The sequence below is a fragment of the Mchenga conophoros genome, linkage group LG20 (assembly GCF_057382185.1).
Source record: "Mchenga conophoros isolate Kocher_MC1m ecotype Shallow Benthic linkage group LG20, M_conophoros_male_GT1.1, whole genome shotgun sequence".
NCBI classification, from domain to species: Eukaryota; Metazoa; Chordata; class Actinopteri; order Cichliformes; family Cichlidae; genus Mchenga; species Mchenga conophoros.
Window position 1 is genome coordinate 23,860,214 of NC_140545.1, and position 24,593 is coordinate 23,884,806.

The window sequence follows — 24,593 nt, forward strand, 5'->3', positions numbered from 1 at the left end:
AGATACTAGAATAAGATAGCCGGTACTATCACGTTTCAGATGTGCAGTTATGGACCTTCAGTTTTGATCAAACCAGGGTCACCTTAGGAAGAACAATGACTGCAGCAGAAGCAGCAGCAGTTTAGACCTGGAGAAGCTGACTTACTGTTTAGGACCCCCTGCAGGATACCAGAGTAACTGCCTCTGCAGGTTATAAGGTTACATCTAGAACTTCTCTCTTTTTATGTAGCTGATATATGTGCATTAGATGAGATTAGATAAAATGATATTAGAAGAAACAAATGGTCTGGGACATGCTGCAACTTTCTGCATCACTTGTAGATTTTAGTGTTTTCTATTCATAGATAAAACACAGTAATTTGTAAGTTTTTTTTCTTGTAAACAAGTTGTTTACACTTGTTTACAAGTGTGTCTGGTCAGCCCCTCCGGCCAACCTACACAGCCAGTGGTTAATTAGGAGGCTACTCACTAAACTAAAATTACATTATGTAAATACTACAGGGCTTTTTTGGGAACCCTTTTTTCGTTGCAGTTGTACTTCTGTAGTGGTTAACATATTCACTTGACAAGGGAAAGGTTGCTGGTTTGATTCCAAATGGAAACAAATCTCCTTCAGGGTTGTGTCAGGATGGGTGTCCAGTATCTGCGACTTTAAAGGTCCTGAGTTTGACTCCACCATCTGTCTGGGGCCTTTTTTGTGTGGAGTTTCCGTGTTATCCCCCTGTTTGCATGGGTTCTCTGCAGCTACCATGCAGTTAGTGGGGCTAGGTTAATTGGTGATTCAAAACTGCCCATAGGTGTGAATATGAGAGCATATGGTTGTCTGTCTCTCTGTGTGAGCCCTCCATCAGGCTGGAAACCTGCCCAGGGTGTACCCCACTGTGGCATGTTAGCTGGGATAGGATCCAGCCACGACCCTGATGAGGATAAGCGGAAGAGAATGAATGCATGGATGGATCGATAGATGGAGCAACCACCTTATATCAATATAAATATAAATATATCAATGTAGATATAGAAATAGAAAAAAGACAAACCATTCAAGATTATTTAAATGAGTTGGTGGTTGCATAAAACAAATTAATTATATGTGCAACTTCTGCATGGAAGCCAAGCCTGCATAACCAAATAGTAAGAATCAGTGACTTAAAAACTTTAACTGTTTTGGTTACAGAAATTTGCCACATAGGAAAAAAAGTATACTGAAGGTCATTACTTACATTGGGCTGGCCTATGTCACTAATAGCGGCAACACAGTGTAAGTAATGATTCAAACTTGACTTCAGCTATAAAACTTACGGTTGCAGTGGTTCCACCACTGCTATTATGACTGATGCAATAATGACCAAATAGCTCCCTCTGTACAGAATTAGTCGTTGGCTCAGTACGCGTAAAAGGTTTTCTGAGCCCGTGACTGAGTTTTACCTCATTTCCGTGAGATGTTTTGCATCTGAAAAGAAAAAAAAAAGAGCAAAGGAAAAAGACTGATGACGCCGTCTTATTTACTTTGGCTAGGTGCTTATCTACCTTGATGAGATTTGTTTGTTGAAATGCACAGATCTGGGTGGCCCCAAAAGGTTCCAGAGAATCCAAATTTAAATGTGCAACTGTGACTATCTGCTGCCTGTCAGTTGTAGTGAAGCTTTGCAGTTTCAAGACCAGAAAATATTTTGTTTAGGAATTTATGATACTGTAATCCTCTCTTTTCATTTCATTCATGATGGGAAAAAGATTATTCCACCCCAAACAAATATATCACTCCTTACACAGGAAGTTCTGTTTTTCCTGAATGACATAATGTATCTCTATCATCATTGAAAGCTGACGGTTGAGCTGTGTGCCCACCTGATATAATATAAAAATGTAAATGATCCTTATGTTCCCTTTTCTGCTTTTTTCTGCAAACATTTAGCTACAAGTTCTTTTGCCTCTTTTGCAAAGAAGTTATTCAGCCACTTTCAAGCTTCCTCTTTCCATGAGTATTTTTACCTGCAGGGCTATGTTTTCTGTGTTTTTGTTCTCATCTGCCTCATTGACTCTAATATGGGCTTCCTGAATGGGTTATCTTCAGACTTGTTCCCACAAGAGCTGATGACTCAAAATGAACTGAAAAATGCATGATGAGAATTCAAATCTTTTTGGTTTGAAGGAACTGGATTTGGTGCATTTTACACTAAAGTCATATTAAAAATGTCCAAGTCAGCAAATGAAGTTAACATGGAATACGCATGTGTAAGCCAAGGCAACTGTGTTTCTTTCTTCTCTACTGTTATGCACATTTGAAGCCTAGAGCTCCTGAGGCAAGTGTCCACAGCCAGTCTACTCCCAGTTGTGTTCTTTCCCCACCCAACATGTTTCTGAAAGTAATTGAATTAATATGCAAATTACACAGACTTCAAAGCAGAAATGGCAACATCAGCACGTCAGTGACATGAAGGCAACACTTTCAATGTTTCCAAAATTTAAAAAATGGATTCTTCTTTAGGGGTAATGCTGGTTTCTTAATCATCCTACCGCTTCTGTGCTGACTCACATATTTTGATCAGCTACAGGACTGATTGCCGGGAAATCCAAAACAATAGCTGGTCACGAGAGAATGAGTACTAATGAGTTTGCTGACACCCTATTTTCTCTCTTACCACGATGAAAACAATTAGTTTGTGAATCTGTCAAGAACTTTAATTAATACCTATCAAATAAAATTAAAGATGTTGGTTAAAATTTGCACTGCTGAATGCTGCAGATACTGAACAATATATCCTTTTAAGTCCATATGGGAGTCAGTTGTTTTTACAATTGGATTCACCTTAAAAAGGTAATTATTTTAAGACAGCCACCATGCACTGAATTCATTTAAACTATATCTAATGAATATTAATAAACCTTTGTTTATCCAAATAAAATTCTGACATAATTTCCACTAAATTCTGATTTTACTGCTGGAGGGAAAATTGCATACTTCTTAAAAAGTCTGTGTTAGGATGTTGTTAAGGTGGTGATAGACTAAATCAAATGTGTTTTTGGCTTAAAAAAAAGACCAATTACAGTTCCTATTCTTGCTCTTTTCTTACTTTTGCTTTCACTTCCTGGTTAGGTTTGGGCATTAAAAACTACTGGAATAGATTTAGACTGTGGTGGGGGTAAGAATGCCCCTACATTCAAAAGAGGAAATGTTGAAAGTGACAGTCAAGTGTCACTAATGCCATACCCTTGTGTATATATGAGCCAGACTGAGCCCATCGGGTGAAGTAAAACAGATTGTCAATAAAAAACAAATATTCTCTTCCTATGCAAAGCCCAGGTAAATGAGGAAGGCTGCATCAGAAATGGCATCTGAGGCAAAACCATCATTAAATTAAACATGGAGATCATAAAGAGAGATATTTATGTACTTGATCTGTCAGGGATTGGGTGGAAACTGTGCTGCTGTTGGCTGAAGACAAAGTTAGGAGTGTAGAGGTGAATGTAATAACTCTAAATGTAAGTAGTATGATTTGTGAAGGGAAAAGCTTGGCTGATTTGATAAGTGCAGAGAAAGGATGTTGAAGATAAAGCTGCCAGGCTCAAGGAAAAGAAAAAGACCTCTGACAAGGTTCATTAATGTAGTGAAGGAAGATGTGCAGAAGAGTGATGTGACAGGATCATTTTCATAAGAGTGGATGAAAATGATCCACTGTGGTGACCCCTAAAGTGGGGAGCCAAAAGAAGAAGAAGATCCTAATGAGTACTTTTAGGTCGTGACAAGAACCTCCCTTCATTAGTTCTTTTCTTTGCTCTGAGAACCGTGAACAAGTGACAGAATTTCACCCAAACCCTTACCCAGCTTTGGACAAGCAGAAGCTAAAAAATGGATTAGCACTTGTGAAGATTGATTCAGAAACAACAGTATCTAAGAATTAAAGACAATATATCACATTGCATTATATAATTGTCTCTCTATAGATATTATTTAACTGTCTATTTGATCATCTCAACATTATAAAAGAAAGCAAAATTAAGCCAAAAAAATGGAGACCAGCATGTAATACAATATTCTGATGTGCGGGCCTCACAGGTGGGGTTAGTTTTACAGATGGTTCACAAAAGCTGTCTTGTTCTTTAAACACAGGCGCCGTCAGTTCATTTCAATATCAAGTGCAAAAAATAAGACATCCTTTTTTGTTCAGTTCACTTTAATTCAGTCACAACAACAGCTGCCTCAAGGCGTTTTATTTTGTGAGGTAAAGACTCTACAATAATGCAAAGAAAACAGAGACAACCCCAACAATCATATGAACCCCCTTTGAGTAAGCACTTTGGTTACAATTGGAGTGAAAAACTCCAGCAGAACCAGTCTCAGGACCGGTTGGGGTGATGGGGGGAAGACAGGACAAAGACACACTGTGGAAGAAAGCCTGAGATTAATAATAACTAATGATTCAATAGAGTGGCAGCCCACATTGTGAGTAAACAGGGTGAGTTTAATGTACAGTGTTAAATGTCAGAGCAATTAGGAGTAAATTTCATCTTGCAAACATTAGTAAATCAGTTTGTGTGCTTGATATAAGTATTCCTTCCTTATAATTTATGCCTTGAAGGAGAACATGCTAGAAATATGTATGCAACAAGGTCAGTCCCAAAAACCTGCAAGCTCCACTTACACATACTCTTGTCACTGTGCTCTCTTTGTAAATACCAACATTTTTTTTAACACTAAAACCCAGTTTGCACTGGTGCAATAAGTTGCTAAATCAGGCCTTGGGAGTCTGACATTAGAATTTAGCTCAAAGCACTGCTGCGCCTACTAGCTGCAGAGTCCCAGGGCTGCTAGCACACCTCAGCAGATTCTCTGGAATAACTGTCATGTTCTTGAATGCCTGCACTAATTACCCCACATTTATCTATTTGTGGTCAAAATCACTGGAGGCGTGGCTTCAAACCTGACATCTCCTCAGCTGGTGCAAGGCATTCATCTCAAACTGCTTGGCTCTCATAGCCAACCAACTATGGAATGCATATTGTCCTAAGTGGATTTGAGCAAGGATAATAAATTTTCTTTTGGTGAGCAATAGGAGAGTTGTATAATGATGAAAAGTTGAGGCTTGCCTTGGAAGAAACAATGTCACCCAAGTAATGAGCTGGCTTCAAGTGTTTGTTATTTCAAAAGGCATTTTTCCTCTTCAAGGTGCAATCGTCACACAGTTGTGGACTCTGCTGTGGCATGTTGCAGTGAAAAGAAAATGTGAAGAGGGATTTGTTTTTAGCATTCCCTAAAATAATGTCAGTCAGTGAAGACAACCAGGAGCCAAAAATAGTATAACTGTATCTGATGCCATTAAAGATTGATTGCAAATTAGAAAAATATCACCTTACCTGGTTTAAACTGATGGTTCCCGGTTATTGTGGATCCACGATCATGAATAAGAATACATTTAGCACGGCAATGCAAAACAGCACTGCGCTTTGGACAAAGCATAGGACTTTTCATTTTGACTCTGCAAAGACATCAAAGCAGTATAATTTGTTGTAATGCTCTTTTAAAACTCTTAATCTGTTTGACGCTCTTGCCTGCACTGTTTATTCATGTCCTTAATCTACATTAGGATTAAATTTGATGCATCAAGATGTTCCAGCACACAAGAACAGGCAGGAATCGGTTAACGTGAGGTGCCGTTTTGACTTGCACATCAAACACAGGTATGTAAAAAAAAAAAAAAAAAAAAAAAGCAAAGGAAAGGAAAGGAAAGCATTTCTGTATAACGCTGCTGTTTTTGTGAGTGAGACACAGCTGAACAGTGATAAATATACAAAAGCGTTTATCACGTCTTAATTGGAACCTGTGAGTATAAGTAGCTGCCAAATCCTAGTGTGCCGGTCTTCCCATAAAACTCAACACATGTCGACATACCTAAGCCACCGAGGCTATTTAAAGCACATTGCTGTATAGTTCACTGTGGCCACTTGATTAGTTGATTATAGCGCGAGACACATGTCATATGTGTTTGTATAATCTGACAAGTGTAAAACAACACTAGTTCTTCTTACCATTAGACAGTCTGTTTACCTAAGGCTGAAAGTTATCAGGTGGTGGTGTTGACTGGGTATTTTCTTCTCCTACCAGTAGTAGGAATCAGGAGTTTGATGTTTAATCGCTGTGTTCCTGGGTGTTAATGTAGGAGGATTGACCTTACATCAAGGCAGCCCATTTAGTGGTGTTCTCCTACACATGAAACACGGTTTCCATGTGCAAATAGTTATGCAGGTTGGCACAGAACTCTGACAGAATGTGCTCATCTTTTTTTTTCGTATTTTTTGTTGAATGCATAAATTCAGGAAGCCCAAACATTGGCCGACAGCGCTCGCTAACCAGGACTACTCTCAGAAAACACGTGTCAAATGTAAATATGTGCACTCAGTCAATGCCACTCATCCATGATGGGATGATAGTGCTGTCAGTGTGGCCCTCTTAAATGGAATTACTGTCATAGTTGGCAGGATGACTCTCATCAGGTGATAAAAGAGGTGTTGATACAGAAGCATCTGGCAGGCTTCAGAGCTCCAGACAGTTTCTACTCTCACCCAAATCTATCAAACTGCAGACAACATCTGCTCGGGCTGAAGATTAGCCTAGTTAGCAGATATTGTGAGTTTCAAAGCTTGTTTCTTGTGCAGAGCAAAAATATTGATTCTGTTGATACAACTTAGATTAATCATAAACTCACCCAGGATGGGGGGGGGGGGGGTTTACACTCAACTAAGCCATCTTCAGCTCCTCCTCCGCAGGGTTTTTCCTGCATTTGTTACCCAAGGCTTGTTTTGGAAATGTTTTGATTGATCACCAGGATTTAGGCAGGAATCTCACACAATTTAACACAAATCGCTGTAGTCTTGGAGAATAAACCGGGGATGCTCGATGCCAGTGGCGTTTGGAGTTCTACACAGTCTTAAACAGACTGTAACAGTGTCACTGCTCCATGGTGATGACATATAGATTTGATAGATGTTGATTTACAAAGTTTATTGTCTGTCGTGTATTTTATATCAAAGAAATGCTGGCAGACACGTTTAAATCTAGGTCAGGTTAAAGCCTCGTGAGACCTGTACAGTGCTTTAGACTTCTTTTTCAGATTCATTTAACTGGAAGGACTTTGATTGAAAGGACTGTGGAGCTGATGTTAAAGAGACAGAAATCAGGGGGAGTGATGTGAAGGAAACACGTGTGCTGAAAGTGTGCTGAAACCCAGGCGTCTGCAGTAGGTCATATGCTCAACCCAGTGAGCTATACTGGCATCCATGCTGACGATTTTGGTTCACATACAGACAGACCGCACGAGACTCCATCCATAGATCACCACGGGTCACTGAGGGGTTGGGTGAGTAGAGAACACCTACAGGAGATGATGATGATGATGATGATGGTGCTCTGTAACACCAAATCAAAACATATCAAAACATCAAATAAGGAAGTGTGCTGTGGAAGAATCGAACATGGCGGAGCATTGAGATACTTTATGTTCTGTTTTCTTTTCATTTGCCACCTGCCTCTATATGCTCGTACTAACCGTCAGTGCTTCTTCTGTACATCAGCATTTCTCCAGCGTTTCTCCAGCGTTTCACACACACACACACGCACGCACGCACACGCACGCACGCACGCACGCACACACACACACACACAAAAGCACGCAAAGACACCTCTTCTGTCTCTCAAATGTGGCCAAAACCCCTGAGGGACCAAAGCCATTTTTCATCTAATTACAGAAAACCTGCATGACTGGCTTTGAGGCAGCTTGTGAAAAGAGGGACGTAGTCTTTTCTTACACTGCACATACATCTAACCTGCAATCTTTAGCAAAGGTTTATTTCACTTTCAGTCACCGGTTCATGTTTGTTGCCACTTCTTTTGGTGGTTGAAATACGTTGACCTCAAATATCACTCACCTTCCCAAACGCTTCTCCTGTATAGAGCCTTAAAGCTAAACAGTTGATCCAGGAATTAACTAATAATCCAGCAAGCAGTTTAACCTAAGCACTTTGTTTTCTATATCTAAAACACCTTGTCTAGTCCCCATCTAAATCCTGCATGTCTTTCAGACTTACTGTTCATGCATGAGTTCACAATAGTGGTATTTTTCCATCATTGAAGCACACAAATATATCATCCTATGACCCAAGAGTGACAACTACAGTCTGCTTCAGAGGGGGACAGTACTAGAAAGGAATTTCCCCCCGGGACAGATCAGAACAGACTCGGTGAACTGACGCTGTCTTTGCGGGTGTGCAGCAAGTCTGCAGCAGCACTGGAAGAGGCAGCTCTGAGGTAATGTTTGTCTGCCTCTCTTGAAGATAAACCTGTCATTTGTGCACTGACAAACCTGACACATCCTTATCTTTTGCTTTTTATTTCTTCTTGGGAAAATGGAACCTAACTTGATGAGATTAGGTTGGTTTCATCTACTGGGTCAAAGAACATGTCCTGGCCGTGGAGCTCATAAAAAACATCTCCTCTTACTTAAATAATGGTAATTTAATAACTTAAATGGACAAAAAATGTGCTTTTATTACATACATTACAACTTAGAACATCTTGTTCAGATATATGATATGAGACATATTATCCTCTAACGTTAAGACTATCAAAATAGCTTCTGCAATTTTTATGTATAACTCCATCAAGAGCTGCTCTTCTCTGCCTTACGTGTAGCTGTTTTAGCTTGTTTGTTCCCCCGGGTTGTCTGTACATTGCCTTTAATAGTTTTTATGCTTCGCAGCACAACTGAGAAACATTTTATTTGCTGTTCGGACCTGTCTGGACCTCACTGTCCCAGTGGCTGATCATAAATTTACAACTAGCAGCATTCAGCTTTACTGCTGCAGCACAGTGGGTTGACATCATATTATCCTATGTAGCCCATGCCACCAGTGAGGACTCTATTGCAGATGCCACTGAGCCACTGGTGGAGTACACACTAGACAGGTTGCCAGCCAATCACTGGGCCAACACAGAAACACAGACAAACACAACTCTCACATTAATTAAGCATCTAACCAACATGCAGGCTGGAGCAGGCACGGAGGGAATATACAAATTCCACACAGAAAGATCCTGGCCAACCAGCAGGTCTGAACTCAGAGCCACTGCATTACAGTGATATCCTTTCATAATCACTTTAATGTTATCAGTGGGACAGTTTTGCTGTGGTTAGCAGCACTGGTCCTGGGTTTAAGGTCCTAGGCCTTTCTCTCTGGAGTTTGCATGTTCTCTTTTTAGGCCTGCACGTGTTCTCTCACAGTCCAAAGACATGCTTTTTAATGGTGATTGCTGAACTGGTGAATAGTTGTCTGTCCTTAATTGTGATCCTGCAGTAGACTGGCGATCTATGCAGGTTGTACCTGATTTCTTTGCTCTATGACGTCCCTGTGAATCTCTTTTTCAGATCATTGTTTTAGTTTTACAAAATAGAGCCTTAAGGTTTTGTGTCATACTGCATAGAATAGCTTTATATCACTAAATTAAACTGTTGAAGCAAAATGAATAAATAAAAAATAAATAAATGTCTGGTGACTATTACATTTAAATTCATCAGCTTACTGCTCCAATAAGGTCCATAATATGGGAGGGGCTTTGAAGCAGCTGCTAGTTAGTTTGCCATCTAAAAAAGTGGTGTTGTCAGTGTTTACTGCTTGTTTTTGCTGCCCCCAAGTGCCTAATAAAATCTGTTATTGTGGTCCATTTTGGCATTTAGCCATTACTTCATGGCAGTTTTAACTCTTCAGTTTAAAAAGCAAGAAATTTTAAATAATAATAATAAGATACAAATATTACAAATAAAGTAATTTTGACCCTGTATAATAGGTTAAGTTTTTGTGTTGTTGTTGTACATGTAAACATCATATGACACCAATTAACATTTTTTCTGTTGACTCTCATCTTGAATTTTCAAAATGATCAAAGAAAACTTGTGCACTTTTCTTTTTCAGCACCTCCTAAGCTCAGCCTGCATTTCACATCATTTTTAAATAACAACATTTTTCCAAATGCATCCTGATTCTCAGAGTCTGCTCTGGATCTGGAGAGAAAACATCATCTCAAGCACCATGAAGGACTACTTCCACCGCTTTGTTCAGACGTCTCACTTTGTCACCAGACACCTAGCCTTTTGAAAAGCAGTGATTTATGATGGAACTGATCGCTGCGGCATCTGTGCCAGCTGACAATGCTTTTGTTCCCTCTTCAGGAGTCACAAGTGACATCAGATCATAGTCCAGATCCTGCTTTTATTCTTCCCCTTGTGGCAACTGTAGGAGATTTTAAAAAAAGGAGGAGACTCTACACAGAGCAGTTCTATCTCTGCATGTCCTACTAATATCAATGTCAGTGCATGACAAGGTCGTTTCTTTGCCTGCAAAAGAGCAAAAAGTCTAAAGACTTCCTGCCAAGAACCCTTCAGGGTGTCATTGTCTAGCACAGTATCATGACTCACTGTCCATCAGGCTTTCATTCGGGATTTAACTAGGCCAGGAGGAGACACTCGCTAATGAATGAAGCATCCAAGAAATGCCATTTGTACTGCTTGACCTCAGTACTGCAACAACAACAAGACCTAATATAACATTACAATAACCATAAATCAATGCACTGCAGGTATAAAGCCTCTTTAAAGTCATTAAAGGAGGGTGAAAGTGAGATTCGCTCCCCTTCGTTGCTCTCTTTATCCCCTGTCCCTTTTGTTCTATTCTTTATCTCATTACCATCACTGAAGCTGACCTCGGAGCATCCATCCCTGCCCTGCAGACAAACCTCTAACCCTGCGCTGAACTGTAGGATCATCCACCACTGTCACTGAGAAACCTCCACAACTCTGGGGTCATTTGGTTCACATTACCCCCGTTTTTCAATGAAAATTTTGGATTTGGACTGTAATCATGAATGTCCCGGCATTGTAATGGAAAATGTGATGAATGAACAAACTGACCTGAGATACCACCTGTCAGACATCAGGCCTTTACCTTGTTTACAGCCAACACTGGCTATTATTTACAGGGAGCCACACAGACATAAAACTCTCATACAAGTGGTTATTACAGTTCATGGCACTGTGTGCACAGTTAACCACATGCTATGGCCAGCTAGGGTCCTGTAGACACAGAGGTGGGACTCGAAAGGTTGGAGCAATGTTGAAAAATACCTTTCAAAGACTTCTCTGGAGCATGCATGTCAATCCAGCGGCGGGTAATGAAATAAAGATAACATGATTGAAAGGGTCTGTGGCACTGACTTCAAAACACTTTTGTCACCAGCATTGAGGGATACATATCAAAAGAAGTGCTTTCAGGTATCTCTTTACCTCTTTTGGGTTGAAGGTGAGGGAGTTTCCATTTCTTGGCAAAGCATGAGTGGAGAGAGGGAGAAGATTAATGATATAATAGCTCTGACCACACGGTTTAGTTATTTAAACTGGCAGCATCAGCTCAAATTGTTTCATGGCTTTCTGCAATGATACATTTAGGAGCGTGTCTGGACAGGTTGCAATATGCTAGAGGAGAGAATTCATTGCAACTCTCTCTGAACTCAGCCAAGAGAGAGGAGCTTGGAAGCTATGACACCATTGCTAAAGTACACGCAGGATGTTTACGTCCCAGCAGCTTGTTTGCACACCTTTCTTTTCTTGTGACAGAAATTTTGAATTGAAATGTCAGGATCTAATTAAATGATTGCCTCGCTCCGTTACAAATTGATTTAAAAGCCGAGGCGAGCACTTTTAAGGACAAATGTTTCCTCAGATGTGACTACAGGTGAGCTGCACTGTGAAACCAAGAAGAGAGAATTCAGTCAAAGTGAGGAGATAGCGTCTTCTCTTTGGAAGGGCAAAGAAAGGCTGTCAGGTGCTACCAGACTGGCTGACTGTCATGACGCTGGATGATGATCCGTGATATTTCCTAAGCGTCTCTGAGTCTTACGGGGTTGTAGTGAGTTTGGTGTTTTTGTTCAAAACAACCCAGGTCAGGATGCTTGAGACGTGGGAGGATTACTGTAAGCTCAGCTCAGGTGATGTCTTCTGTTGGGGGGGGCAGGCATGAGGGTCCTCTATAGCCCTGTTCCAAACCACTCCAAAACCAGGGGAAAAGTATCATATGGGGTTCTCAGATCATTTGGAGACACACCATTACACACCTTCAAAGACAGCTTTTGACATACTCCCTCAAAATTCTTATTACCCCGCGTCTCAGATGCACTTCTGTTCCATGATTAAATATTTCAAAAGCTTTGAAGGGCAGGTTAAGCGGGCTGGTATGTTCATTCATATCATTGTAAATGGGTGTCTCAAAATCCCCCAGGAGAGCTTAACCAGCCTGTATTCTTACCTTAATGCCACCGACAATACCCTGAAGCTATTTGAACACTGTGTTTACTTGTACAATCAGATAGACCATGGGAAGTCAGATAGACCCTGCGAGGGCCAGGATCTCTCTTGTGGGGAGTGGATTGTCGGCTATCTCGAGCTTCCATCTCAGAGTCTCAAACAGAGTTAAGAGAGTGCACGAGTGAGCTCGGCAACCATGCAGTATCTCTAGAATCACATAAAGACAACCTTGTGCTCTGCAATTTAGTGTGCAGCGCTCAGGTGCTTGTGCATGTCTCAACCAGAGGAAAAACAAAAGTATGACTGACATAATCATGTGTCAAAAGATTTATGGTCAGAGAGAGCAGAGGGGAGAGAAAAACTGGGAAGCGCATTTTCTTTCCCCACCTCCTCCTCCACCTTCAAATTATTGTCTTTAGTGCCGTCCACTTGTTTGAGTGAAATGTTGGAAACTGTTGAAACAGAATTGACTCTCTGAGCCGCGAGTTAATGAAAGCCTTGATTGAACCGCTCTTTATCTGTGAAATTGAATAATTTCCTTATTCATTGGTGGTATATTTTCACTAGTCATGCATCTTCTTTGTTTAGTGCGTAACCTGCTACAGACACGAAGACATACAGACAATCTAATCACTTTGTAAGCTGTGGGTTTGGGTTCATTATGCGAATTGGAGCAAAATCCTCAATTCAAGCGCCAGTTTCAACACATTTCTGTATCATCAAACAGATTTAACTTTTAGCCATAAATCTGATCACTGCTGTAGTCAAGCTTGATCTAATGATAAAACATAGAGCAGGATGGGTCTTGCTTAGATATATTTTAAAGGCTCGTTGCTGGCTTTGACGCTAATTGCTGGCTGGAGCTCAGTGCCGTGCTGCCCTGATCTATCGGGTCATGGGAGCAGATAGGGAAGCTGTGGCAGACCGCCAGCAATAACAAAGGGAGTGAGCCAGACTACTAACCATAAATCTGCAGCTACCACCAATTTCCAGCTCCCGCAGGTGATGGGTGAGCGTGTGTGTTTGTGTGTCTATGTGTGCGTGTTTATAAACAAAACTCCAAAGGGTAACACTACCCCACTTCAGAGCAACATGGATATTACACCTCTGAATATCTTGGCATGGGCCCGGTCCTGTTTATGGAGAAACACGGCTAAGAGTATAATTAGCAATTCAGTGATCCTGCAGGGTGTCTGACTTATCAAAGAAGGTGGTATTTTGTTCTTGTGACTCAACGAGTCTGAAGTGACTGTGGCCTCTGTGTGGTGGGGTTTTGCACCTGACTGGAAAACACTGCAGGTGGATTACCTGGAACAGTAGCTAAACTACACTGTTTGTTTTTAAAAAGGCGTGTTTTGATGTAAATAATAGCATCAAAGGCTTCACGGTGTAAATCTTCAAAATCCGCATTAGCAGAACCAAAGGGCACCTTGTAACTTTAGAGCGCCACATTCAAAGTATCCACACAAAGCTGGGATTTTTGCCCCTGTCATTCATGTTCGATCGCTCCAAGTGAAAGTAAATGGGGGACGCGTATAAAAAGGTCTCGGAGACGCAACTGTTTTGTTCCTGAGATAGTGGGATGTGCGTCTTGCACACAAAACCCCTAGTTTAGTTTTAACCAGAGCCTTCTGAGCAGCTGCCTTTTCTTATGCGTGAGTCTTTTGTATCAATATTATGAAAGCTGAAAGCCTTTGTCAGACAGAGACAAGCCCCTGTTATTATCCCTTCACGCCCTTTTCCCTTTATTCTAGGTAGATTATCACTGGCAATGACACATGATATGGCTAATCTACTGTAAATTAAACCTGAATTCTCATGTGTCTCCGTTTTTTTTTTTTTCACAAAGGAGGTAGGGGAAAGAAAAAAAAGTTTTTTCACAGAGAACATGCCCATTTGGACAGTCTCTAATTTACAGCACCGCTGAAAATTTTGTCAGTCAGTCCTTGGAGGGTACTGGGAGCAGGTTTTCCATCAACACCTTCGGGGCCACCTCCTCACTCCACTTCCAGGCCAATGAGAGTGGAATCTGGAACGACTGTGGGCTTTTGCATCGTTAACATTTCCCTGACACGCTGGCCGGCCTCTCCTGGAGACTACCCTGCATTTTCTCTGCAGCGCTGGAGTTGTTGTAGCAACTGGTGGCCCAGAAGTGAATGAAGCAGATGTGCGAGTCATCTATCACCTGACAGCTCCCACTCCCCCGACTGAGCAAGTCATCACTGTGACAGTCCGCCCAAGCAGTCTCATCAATTACCCCTGTACCCTACCATTAGCGGACAAACACTTTTCTTCTGAGGCACATTCAGCTCCTTCCCAGTGTGCGAGATGGGCCCTCAATTGAGCCTGAATAACTTTCCCCTCTCAAAGAACATCTCTGTTTCTGCTGAGCATCGCACACATTGTGCTAATCCTTGATTTATCGCCATGGTAACTGCGTGATATTAACAAACATATTTATTTTGTGATAATTATGTCAAACTGTTATGTTTATCTGGATGAAGTAAAAGCACTACCAGTTAAGGGATTCTTTTTTTTATGAGCAATTAAAGTAATTAGAGCCATAAATGTTCAACGGCTTCACTGCATCACTTTTTATGGCAACAATATGACAGCTAGGCTTCCTTTTCTTTAATTTACAGTTACTGATAAATTCACTAAGACATGCTGACTCATTCTGAGACATATCACAACTGTTCAAGTGTGTTTTATCCACATAAAGCTATTTCAGAACATTTCTTTATGGCATAATCGATAAAAAAACGATGTGTGAACAAGAAATAAGGGAACTCGTGTCTTGTAAGTGTTATTCTTTTCCTGTATTCCATCAGTAGTAGTCATGAAATGCAGTAAACACAGACATTTGAACACTTATAAACAGTCTCTATCTCTTACAATATACAACTATGGCAGCGACAACAGGGGCCAACTTACATATATCAGCTTCTTTTTTTCACGGGGGTATTAAAACAGACGTCGGGGTCAGAATGCGACCTTGAATATGCAAAATATATAAATAAAACATTCATATAAAAATAGGCTTTTACAAAATATACTCTATTAACCAATGCTTACCAAACATGGAAAGTGTGCCTGTGGTTTTTGTTTGTTTGTTTGTTTGTTTTTGATCAATGATTCCAGTTAAGCTAAATCAGCTTGAAGTGAGGTGGAGGTGCCGCTGAAGACGGTCAGTACAGCATACAAGTGCAGCCTTCTACCTCACGTTTCTAGACTAGCAGCAAACAGAGGGAAGACGAACTCATGAGAAGGTCAGAAGGTCAATTTGAGCAGCCTACAGCATTTTCATCTGGAACAACATTAGTCTACAGCAATACGGATTATTCCAGACAGATTCAATTCCAGTGTCTTAACCATGAACAAGGTTGGATTTCTTTAATAAACTCATGACATTTAGTTTTTGTTTTTTGTGTCCATATCGGACAAAATCAGTAGTTCTTTATAGAATAAATTAATATTAATTACTTTTCATTCTCTAAATACAAGTATGTTAAATATTCCAAATTGCTGCTTAATTTCATCTGTGCACAGGTGGCATTGGAACGACGGCAGTGTGTGCTGCCTGGCATAACGCCCACCATAATTTATCTGCATTGGCAAAGTCCAAGCAGTCAGCATGTCGGTACACGTCCATGTAGCTTAAAGTCTTGACATTTAATTTTAGAGACTCCCTTTGTGGTCACCCAGTCGCATATGTCGGGCTACATTTTTTTTCCCCTTTAACAGTGGTTGTCACAATGCTTTGCCACTACATCCCAACGAGCAGTCCAAGAAGAGGGGTGAAGAGCTTTTGTGCAAAAGAATCATGGTGCCTCATTTTTAGCTTACTGTATATGCAGTACAGTAGTTCCTCATGATGTGTGTAAAGACTGTAAAAGCAGCCTCTTTTTTTCTTGTAAAGGTTGTCCGTTAAAACACAAAAAACAAGACCGCTCACATGCATACATCTCACACACGCACGCACAGACTCACACACACACCATCCAATAAATATTCTCATTTGCATGTGTACACCTCTGTCCTCTCGCTGCATGTGTTGCATTTCACATAGCAGCACCACAGGAACTTGCAGTTGCACTGCCAGACCCGGGAGTACTGGTGTGTGTTGTATCCCCGACCGCAGCACATCAAGTCGCAGCCGCTGATGTGTTGCATCATTGTCTTGTTACACACCCTTCCCTGTGTCCCCAGGCTCCCCGTGACGGGGTCCGCCTCACAGTAGTTAGGAGACTTGTCTATGTACACCAGCTCTGTATCCGTTGGCTTTCGGTAAGAGTACGGCTTCTTGATCTTGAGGAATTTAGGGCGCTTGTTGCGGCTGGCTTTGACTGGTTCCACGTGTACGGCGTGGGCATATTTCTCCTTGAGAATGTAGCCGAGCTCGCGGAACTTGGGAAGTGTAGTCCAGCAGGTTTTGGTTGTGCAGGAGCCCGAGACACCATGACACTTGCATTCCAGTCGCATGTTCTTCTCCAGCACCTAGACACAGAAAAGCAGCTTAGTAAGGTAGTAAACACACTCCAGTGATGACTATTTTACAATCAGTTCCTGTACTATAATGATGACTTCACTGGTCATATTAAAATCAATCAGAATTTGTGTGTAATTAAAATTGAAACTACACAGCAAATTCAAAAGTGTTAAATGTTTTGGTGTTAATAGTCTTCTTGCAAAAGTAGAGTTAATTTTACTCTAAGCAGAGTCACATTCTTTTAATGTAACTCTGAGGTGTAAAATGATAGTAGTTAAAATCGAGTGTTAAAAATGAGTGTTTCTCTGTCAAATCTGGAGGTGTTACAATGGAAACATTAACTCTTGACCTCTTAACTCTGAACTCCTACAGGGGCTATGACACCAACAGAGTAAATTCACAGACTCCGCCCCCAGCACGGCTCCAATCGAAGCTGAAGTGAAGCCGTTTCAGAACATTTTGCTCTACATATTTGAGTTGTTTGCCATGCTTGGTAAGTCATTTTTTCAAAGATTGTTTCAATTATTATTATGAGCTTTTACTTCTGTGGCTCTTTGGAGTTGAGACAAAGCTGTGTGAAAGGCATTAGCCATGTTGCTCGCTGATAGCATAATATTCTGTTTTAGCTAGCTGAAAGGTATTGTTTGCGGGCAAATACCACAGCCTTGAAAAAAGCTTGCATGTGAATTTTCAGTCAAACCTTTGGTCAAATACACCTAAAACAATGTCTAGAATGCGAAATATTGGTATAATGGTGCTACTTGAAGCCTGAAAATGATCGCCCATAAAAAAAAAAAAGAGCGAACAGCAGTAGCTGACGTCCTGACTGGGTTCTACGTTAGCATAGATCCCTCCAGAGTTTTGTGCACACGGTTTAGGTAACAATTAAAAAGGTTGAGGTTTTACATTTAGTTCAGTATTACCTGTTGCCTGTGTCTTTGTCTTTTGGGAAAATACTTTACACAAGTAATGACTCAAAGAGGATTCCTTTTTTTTTTTTTTTTTTTTTTTTTTTTTTTTTTACTGTGCTGCAATTGTTTACTGGATTATTTGTGCCATTAATTAGTGTCAACTAATTTTTATTCAATCTCCGCACAGGATATGCTTGTGAAGATGGAATATGGGGGAGAGCAGAAGTGCATTGAAGTTCCACAAAGGGATGAATGAAGGACATGCATATTGTATTGAAGAAATAAGTGATGAGAATGCTGTTATTTGCATTTACCATGTCAGACCTTTTGATAAACAACATTCTAATGAAAGTGAGACCATGTACACTGTTACATCTTTCAGAAAATGTTTTGAAATTGTGGTGCACAGTTCAGAATAAATGTTTTTCAAAAACCATTGCATCTTTTTAGTAAATGTTTATTTCCAAAAGAAATTTCTAGAAGTTCAGAACAGTAAAATTCCCGCTTTTTAGAATGAATTAGAAGATAACTCTTACGTAGTTAAACTAAAATACTCTTTGAGAGTTAATATATAAACTCTTAACACCAAGTGTTAAATTATCAACTCCAGACAGATTTGGTGTTTAACACTAAATCAGAGTTAATGTACCAACTCTCCAAAAAGAGTTAAATTAACACTCTCTGGTGTGGACCCATATAGACACTTTAATAGTGTTGAAATCAAATCCGACAGTGTTAATTTGGACATGCTGGATTTGCTGTGTATGCTTGCATATCCTTACATAAAACTGTTTCAATCCATACTTCAACTTCAGCGAAAAACGTGCAGCTTATTAAACAATGTGACTGACAAATACAGTACGGCTAGGGATTAAATACAGCCCCACCACATAACAGTGTGGTACCATATACACAGAAGCCAAAATAATGTATCAGATTTCAGGCTCTGTGTGTGTAGTTACCACACACACCACACAAATGTCAAGAGTGACTCAACAAGGCGCCGAGTGACTGGGATTACGACTAAAGCCTCAACTGATGACAATAAGAAGTGCCATTGACTAAACTACAGTTTTCTTTAGCAACAAGGTCAATTGCAGTTTCCGTTTTTTTCTGAAATGCTAGGTGTTTGGTATGCGATACGGTCTCCTAAAGCCATTCGTGAGAAATTTACGTGTCTGTGTTCTTGACAAGTAAACTGTAAGGAGTAAAAACCCAAATACAGACGTGTGAACAAGGACCAAAAAGAACAAGTTTTCCCTGAGCAAACCACTTCATAAAAACATTGGCTTCACTCCCTAATCCATCACTTGTCCTGTGACCAACACTTGTGACAGCCATTGTGTGGACGTCTTCGACCAGGGAGCTGTGAACGCTGCTCCTGCTCAGTGTCACTGCTTTTGATTAGCATAAGTAAAGGAAAACAGAGAGTCTATTTATTTGCAGAAAGAATAGGAAATAAGTGAGACGGCTCAAAGTTTGAATCCACGAGTAGTCCTTTTCGTTGGGAGGCAGTTTAGCTGTCCAGAAAAGCCAATCTGAATTCACCGCCCTGAAATGGGTGCAGAAAATTATCTGCTTGGTACTATTGTGTTAGGAGGCTTTTCAGCCTCTGCGTTCAATGTGTCGGTTGTGGGAATCAGGCTCTTTTGGCAGAGTCAGAGAGGGAGAGAGGATATGGGTTAACTTGGGCAAAGCCTTAGCTGTTGGACACATTATTCCACTCAGTTTCCAACTTCTAGACCTACTGGAGTCTCTTTGTCATTCTGCAGCGTTATGCAACCATCCACACAAAAACACAGGCACAGAAAAAAGATTAAAATTAACATCTAATTAAAACTAACTCTAACAAAAACTGTCTAAAATCTAGTTTTCAATATAATATTGTTGGCTTCTATTATGTTTTCATGTTGTGATCATTTATGTTTTGCTTAATTTGTTTGCTTGGGGTTGTTTTTGCATTTTATTGTGAATAAAAATATAATAAACTCTGAGAATTGACGTAAGCAGTGAATTTAACCTGTGCATTAGAAAGTACGCCTCCATAGAAGCAAATATTACCCAATGACAAGCAGCCCCAATCGCTAAACTGTAAACAGCCCCGAGCTGCATGTGCATGCACATTGCACCTGATGTGTGTTTGTGCGAACAGAGAAATTGTGGGTGGGGATTGTCATAAAGGTAACTGTATACTGTCCCAGTGGTGCAAAACATGAGGGGGACTGGGCTAATGCCTTTTTGTACTGTGTCAATCTGTTTTCAGTTCAGAGATCTGGGCTGTAATCAAACCCTGCCACTTAGACAGCTAAAAGCAATCTTTTATTCCACTCCTTGTTTAAGCTTGGTCCCACTGCTCAGTGCTTTGACTCACTCCTATCAAAGCATTACCAGCTTTAGACTACTTAAGATGAATTCACCATTATATTTAAGTATGGAAAAAAGGATGTGGAGATCGGAGCAGGACTTTTTCAAAGTCCTCTTGCTAATTACCTACCTTGCGTCCCACCTCGTTATTATGGAGGTTCATGAGTGTCCTTGCATTCTGTTTGACCTCCCGTGCGTCAATAAATACTTTGGAGAAGCCTAAGCCGTAGCTGATATCTGCTGAGCAGCCTCCCCACTTCCATCCTTGGTCTTTACTGTAGAAACCCTGCTTCTCCTTGTCACAGCTACAGTCACTCAGGTTACCCTGTGTACAGGCGGCTGTGATTGCATGGGCCACCCCTGCTGCGATGATGGCGTAGGTGAATGCAGCCTCTCTACTGCCTAGGGGAGCGGGGAAAAAAAGGTGATGAATACTATGATAATGATGTGTAATAATAAAATGTAGGCACACATTTAGATTTAATTAAGAGGGGAAGATTATAGTGTTTCTCCTTTACTATAAAAGAAATACCACAGAATGTAAGAGGTTGTTTAAATAGGAAAAAGAGGTCAATTATTAACAATATGTGTGCTTACATTACAGTCTTACTAACATATCGCTCAAGGGCTACAGTGTTTCGAAACCTGACCCGGAAACTGTCGTGCCCGTGAACCAAAATGTCTGCAGGTGTACCGTCAACAAAGCCGTATGAATAAGAGAGTTGTCGGCAAGGAAGGGCTATTGATCCACTTAGAAGCTGTCACATTCTGTGTAAACTCATAAGGCAGTCACATCAGAATCTTCATTCTGCCGTTATCTAGTTCCAGGCCCAGCTGACAAATCATTTACACACGCGAAAATATCGACAAATAACTAAAGGTTAATCTGAAACGGCTCAGACAGGAGTCAAAAGACAGAACCTGAAGCAAAGCTCCCAAGTCGAACGAGCTGAGAGACAGTCTAATATCGCTTTTAAATGTCTTATTTGAAACCTCAAGTGTAATGTAAACAAAGCAATTCAATGTTGAAATGTTCCCAATATGTATGTTAGCATTCTCAAACAAAATCAGCAAGTATGATGTTTTAGTTTCAGATCTATGATTCATTATAATGCAAACAGGAAACCCCTAAGTGTATCATCCATCATATCTATGTGTAAATAAACTCTTCTTGTTACTATTTGCTCATAACAAACATCATACCTTCTTTATGCTTCCTCCAGCCACCAAGTTCACTACGTAAAGCTGCCGTGTTTTTGATAAACAACTTGGATGTGAGCCCTTGCCATTGAAAAAAAAACCCTCATATTGAGGCATCAATTATTTGGACGTTTTTATAGACTTGATGGGCTCAGAGCCAAAAAAAAAGGTGTGTCGGGGTAGTCAGTTCTGGGTGCACCGTTGTTAATTTTTCCCCTCCACTTCTGAGTGCATGGGTTTACCACAAGAGATGGTATGAATACTTCATAACCTTGTAATGACAGAAGGAAGATCTTTAAAAGAAAGTAGAAAAAAAATCAAAAACCTGTACGTGTTGAACTAGGAGTGCCAGTTTACTCACACTTCAGCCTCTCACTATGCAGTCTCTTTGTATGTTCCTCATCTCAGACTAGTGCAACTACAAAGTTCAAGTGCAAACATAGCCGAGGTCTAAACTGTCTCAAATCTAGTGCACGTTGCGTCAACATTGTGTCAGTCACCCTGCTCATTCATTTCCAATTGTTGCTTCCAGAACAATAGCAAGCTACACAGCTCCACTCAGCCCAGGGATCAACAATGGTTTTCATTTACAACCATTCATCTTCTAAGCTAAATCTGATCAGTGAAACCAATCTATTTGGTACGGCTGTCCAAGCAATAGAGTTAAACTCCTCTTTTGGACACACAGACCAAAACTCTGGATTGGCTAAAAGCGCTCATTCAAAAGGGGACAGACTGTCAAGTGCATTGTTTTCATTTTAGAAGCATGAAGAGATAAACTTTTCTTTCCAAAGCAGCAGCCTCCAACAGCTGGCCCAAGCTACTAACCATTGTGCATAGGGCTATTTGGGATTTTTAAATTTTATTATCTTTAGCTGGGGATAGAACAAAAACATATTTCATGTTTTTTAATGCTAGGTAAAAAGTTTGACAAAGCCACCTCTGTTGTTCTAAGCCTTCCACTACCTGTAGCCATAAAGGCATCATAAGATAAAATGCCTTTAGTCTTGAGCAAACACTTTCCTTTCCACTATCTAATAATCTTTAATCCATTTTAGCAAACAAGCCACAAAACTTCAAAGATAATTGAGCATCCCCTGGAGGGAGTTCATCCCTCTTTACAGGAAACTTTATTCCAGCTGCAGGAACTCGATTTGGATTTATTTGTTTCTCTTATTTAGTACTTTCATGTCTTGCTTTCCTCTTGGCTATTCCTCACTGTAACTTATACCCGTGGTAAGACCGACATCCTTACAGTGAGAGCCACCCATCACTAGAAGGATAAAGACCAGTGGAAATGTGCCTCTAGAGACTCTAGGGGCTGAAAAGAAAAGCTGCCAACAGTGGCAAGAGTTTTGTTACCATGCTGGACTCAGATACCTCGGAGAGCCCTACTCATTGAAACGTGGGGCGCAAGACTAACCCAGATGTGAATGACTCCTGATAGTATAAATCCAACAATGTATTAATGAAAAACAGATGATTTTTCATATTTATGATGTGCAGGTGCTTGACTGGTGACAGTGAACACACACACACATATGTGATGCATGTCAATTTTTGGAGGTAAATCATAAAAAGAGCCAAATACAAAGGCTGTTTTACGCACAATGCGCAAAGGTGGTTAATACACTGTGTTTGCTGTTGGGAGGAAAACTAAAGTTTCAGAGAGAAGGCTAAGCAAACGTTAACAGACAGCAACATACCCACTTTCAACTCTTTTCCGAAGACAGTCCTTTCTCCAAGCGCAGAGCAGTTCCAGCGCCCGTTTTTGAACTGAAACTGACACTCGTTGATGCCCATTTGGGCTCCCTCTCCGATGACGATAATGGCATCGGGGCGACTCTGGCAGATAATCCGTTGTCTTGGGGCCAAACCCGGGATCTTGTTACAGATTATACTCGCACCTAGGGCCACCACCGATGAGAAACCACTGTAAACGGAAGATGGATATGACTGAGAAAGCAGCCATCAGCTTCTTAGCTTTGTTAGCTTAATTTTATTTTACATAACAGTCTAAAAACAGATGCACCCCGAGTTCCTGTTTGGTGTTATAAATTGGTGTAATACTCCAAGCATTTAACACGTCCGTGTGGATTAAATATGCTTTTACTATGTAATTCCAAATCAAGAGGAGATGGAATCAACATAATTGTTTGTTTTTCTTTACAATAGATTCTATCATATGTGCGAGCTCAGGTGCACCGCAAGAGTATTTCTGAAACTTACCTACAGTAGCCTACAGTTTCATATCATTTGAACTATTATGAATGTATGCGTTTTATGATCATTAAGGCATAATAAAGAAAGCGTGATTCACTTATAAGAGCAACTGCCATGTAAGTCCACGCTCCTCGCTGGCTTTATTTATTCAACTGCGTGCTTCTACCTGCTTTTGAGGAAATACGGGGCTCAGGAGTGGTTTCTGAAGGACCGACAGCATTTAAAAATCCGCCAGTCCTCAGCTTTTAAAGTCTTTTGTGTTGTGACTGACTTACGGCAACTGATGAGAACTCAAATGAACGCTGCTCACCCGATTTTCAAGTAAACAATTCCCAGGCAAAGTAAAACTCTTAAAATCCAGCGTCGTGTTCTCCGACTCATTTCGGCCCAGCTCTCAGTTTCATGCAACGATTCGTGGAGCTGATTAATCACTCGGTTCCCTTACGCTCCGGTCGATCACGACTCAGGTAACTCCAGAGGAAGTCCAAAGTGACGAAAAGCATAAAAAAGAGCAGCAGATGTTTCGGTACTTTTATAAATCACCGACTAGGGTATCATCCAAAAATCCCATTACGTGGCCCCTATCGCCGGGCCCTCTTGTCATTGCGAGGGTGTCACAGGTAACTCTTGGGGTGAGCAAGTGCGATTATCTCTGTCTCACAGTTCCTCTACTACCCGCAGGTCTTGGATATTTATCTGCTTCATCTATCTGGGGCGTGTTCATAGGAGCCATGGGGCCCTGCTGAAGAATCCCGCCAGGGCTGAATCTCAACAGAAACACTCACACACACACGCTTTCAAGCCTGCACACTCCTCTCTTCTTCATTCACCTTGGCTGATTAGGGTTTACCTAAAGGGCGATATTAATAACTCAACGCGTTAACTCATTTTAAAGCCTTCTACTTTTATTTTGCCCAGGTTAACATTTTTGGATCACTGCATTTAACTATGTTTATGTCACACTTTCCAAAAAGAAGAGGAGCAAAGTAAAAAGAAGAATATTTAACGATCCTGATTAAAGCCAAGATCAGATTTTTAAACCGATTAGAGAATCTGATTGAA

General features: G+C 40.7%; 1 protein-coding gene and 1 long non-coding RNA gene across 2 annotated transcripts; one reads left to right on the forward strand and one right to left on the reverse strand.

The window, feature by feature from the left end:
- Positions 1 to 15,035: 15,035 nt before the first annotated feature.
- On the reverse strand, positions 15,036 to 24,180 carry LOC146550840 (protein Wnt-7a). The gene is made up of 4 exons (XM_085261062.1): positions 23,842 to 24,180; positions 23,015 to 23,241; positions 20,239 to 20,510; positions 15,036 to 16,841 (listed from the first exon to the last, which is right to left on the reverse strand). Exons 1-4 carry the CDS (start codon positions 23,910 to 23,912, stop codon positions 16,359 to 16,361), a joined length of 1,053 nt encoding a protein of 350 aa, XP_085117188.1. The 5' UTR covers positions 23,913 to 24,180; the 3' UTR covers positions 15,036 to 16,358.
- On the forward strand, positions 17,030 to 18,164 carry LOC146550841 (uncharacterized). The gene is made up of 2 exons (XR_014890288.1): positions 17,030 to 17,326; positions 17,932 to 18,164. It is a non-coding gene; the product is annotated as an uncharacterized LOC146550841 (long non-coding RNA).
- Positions 24,181 to 24,593: the final 413 nt, after the last annotated feature.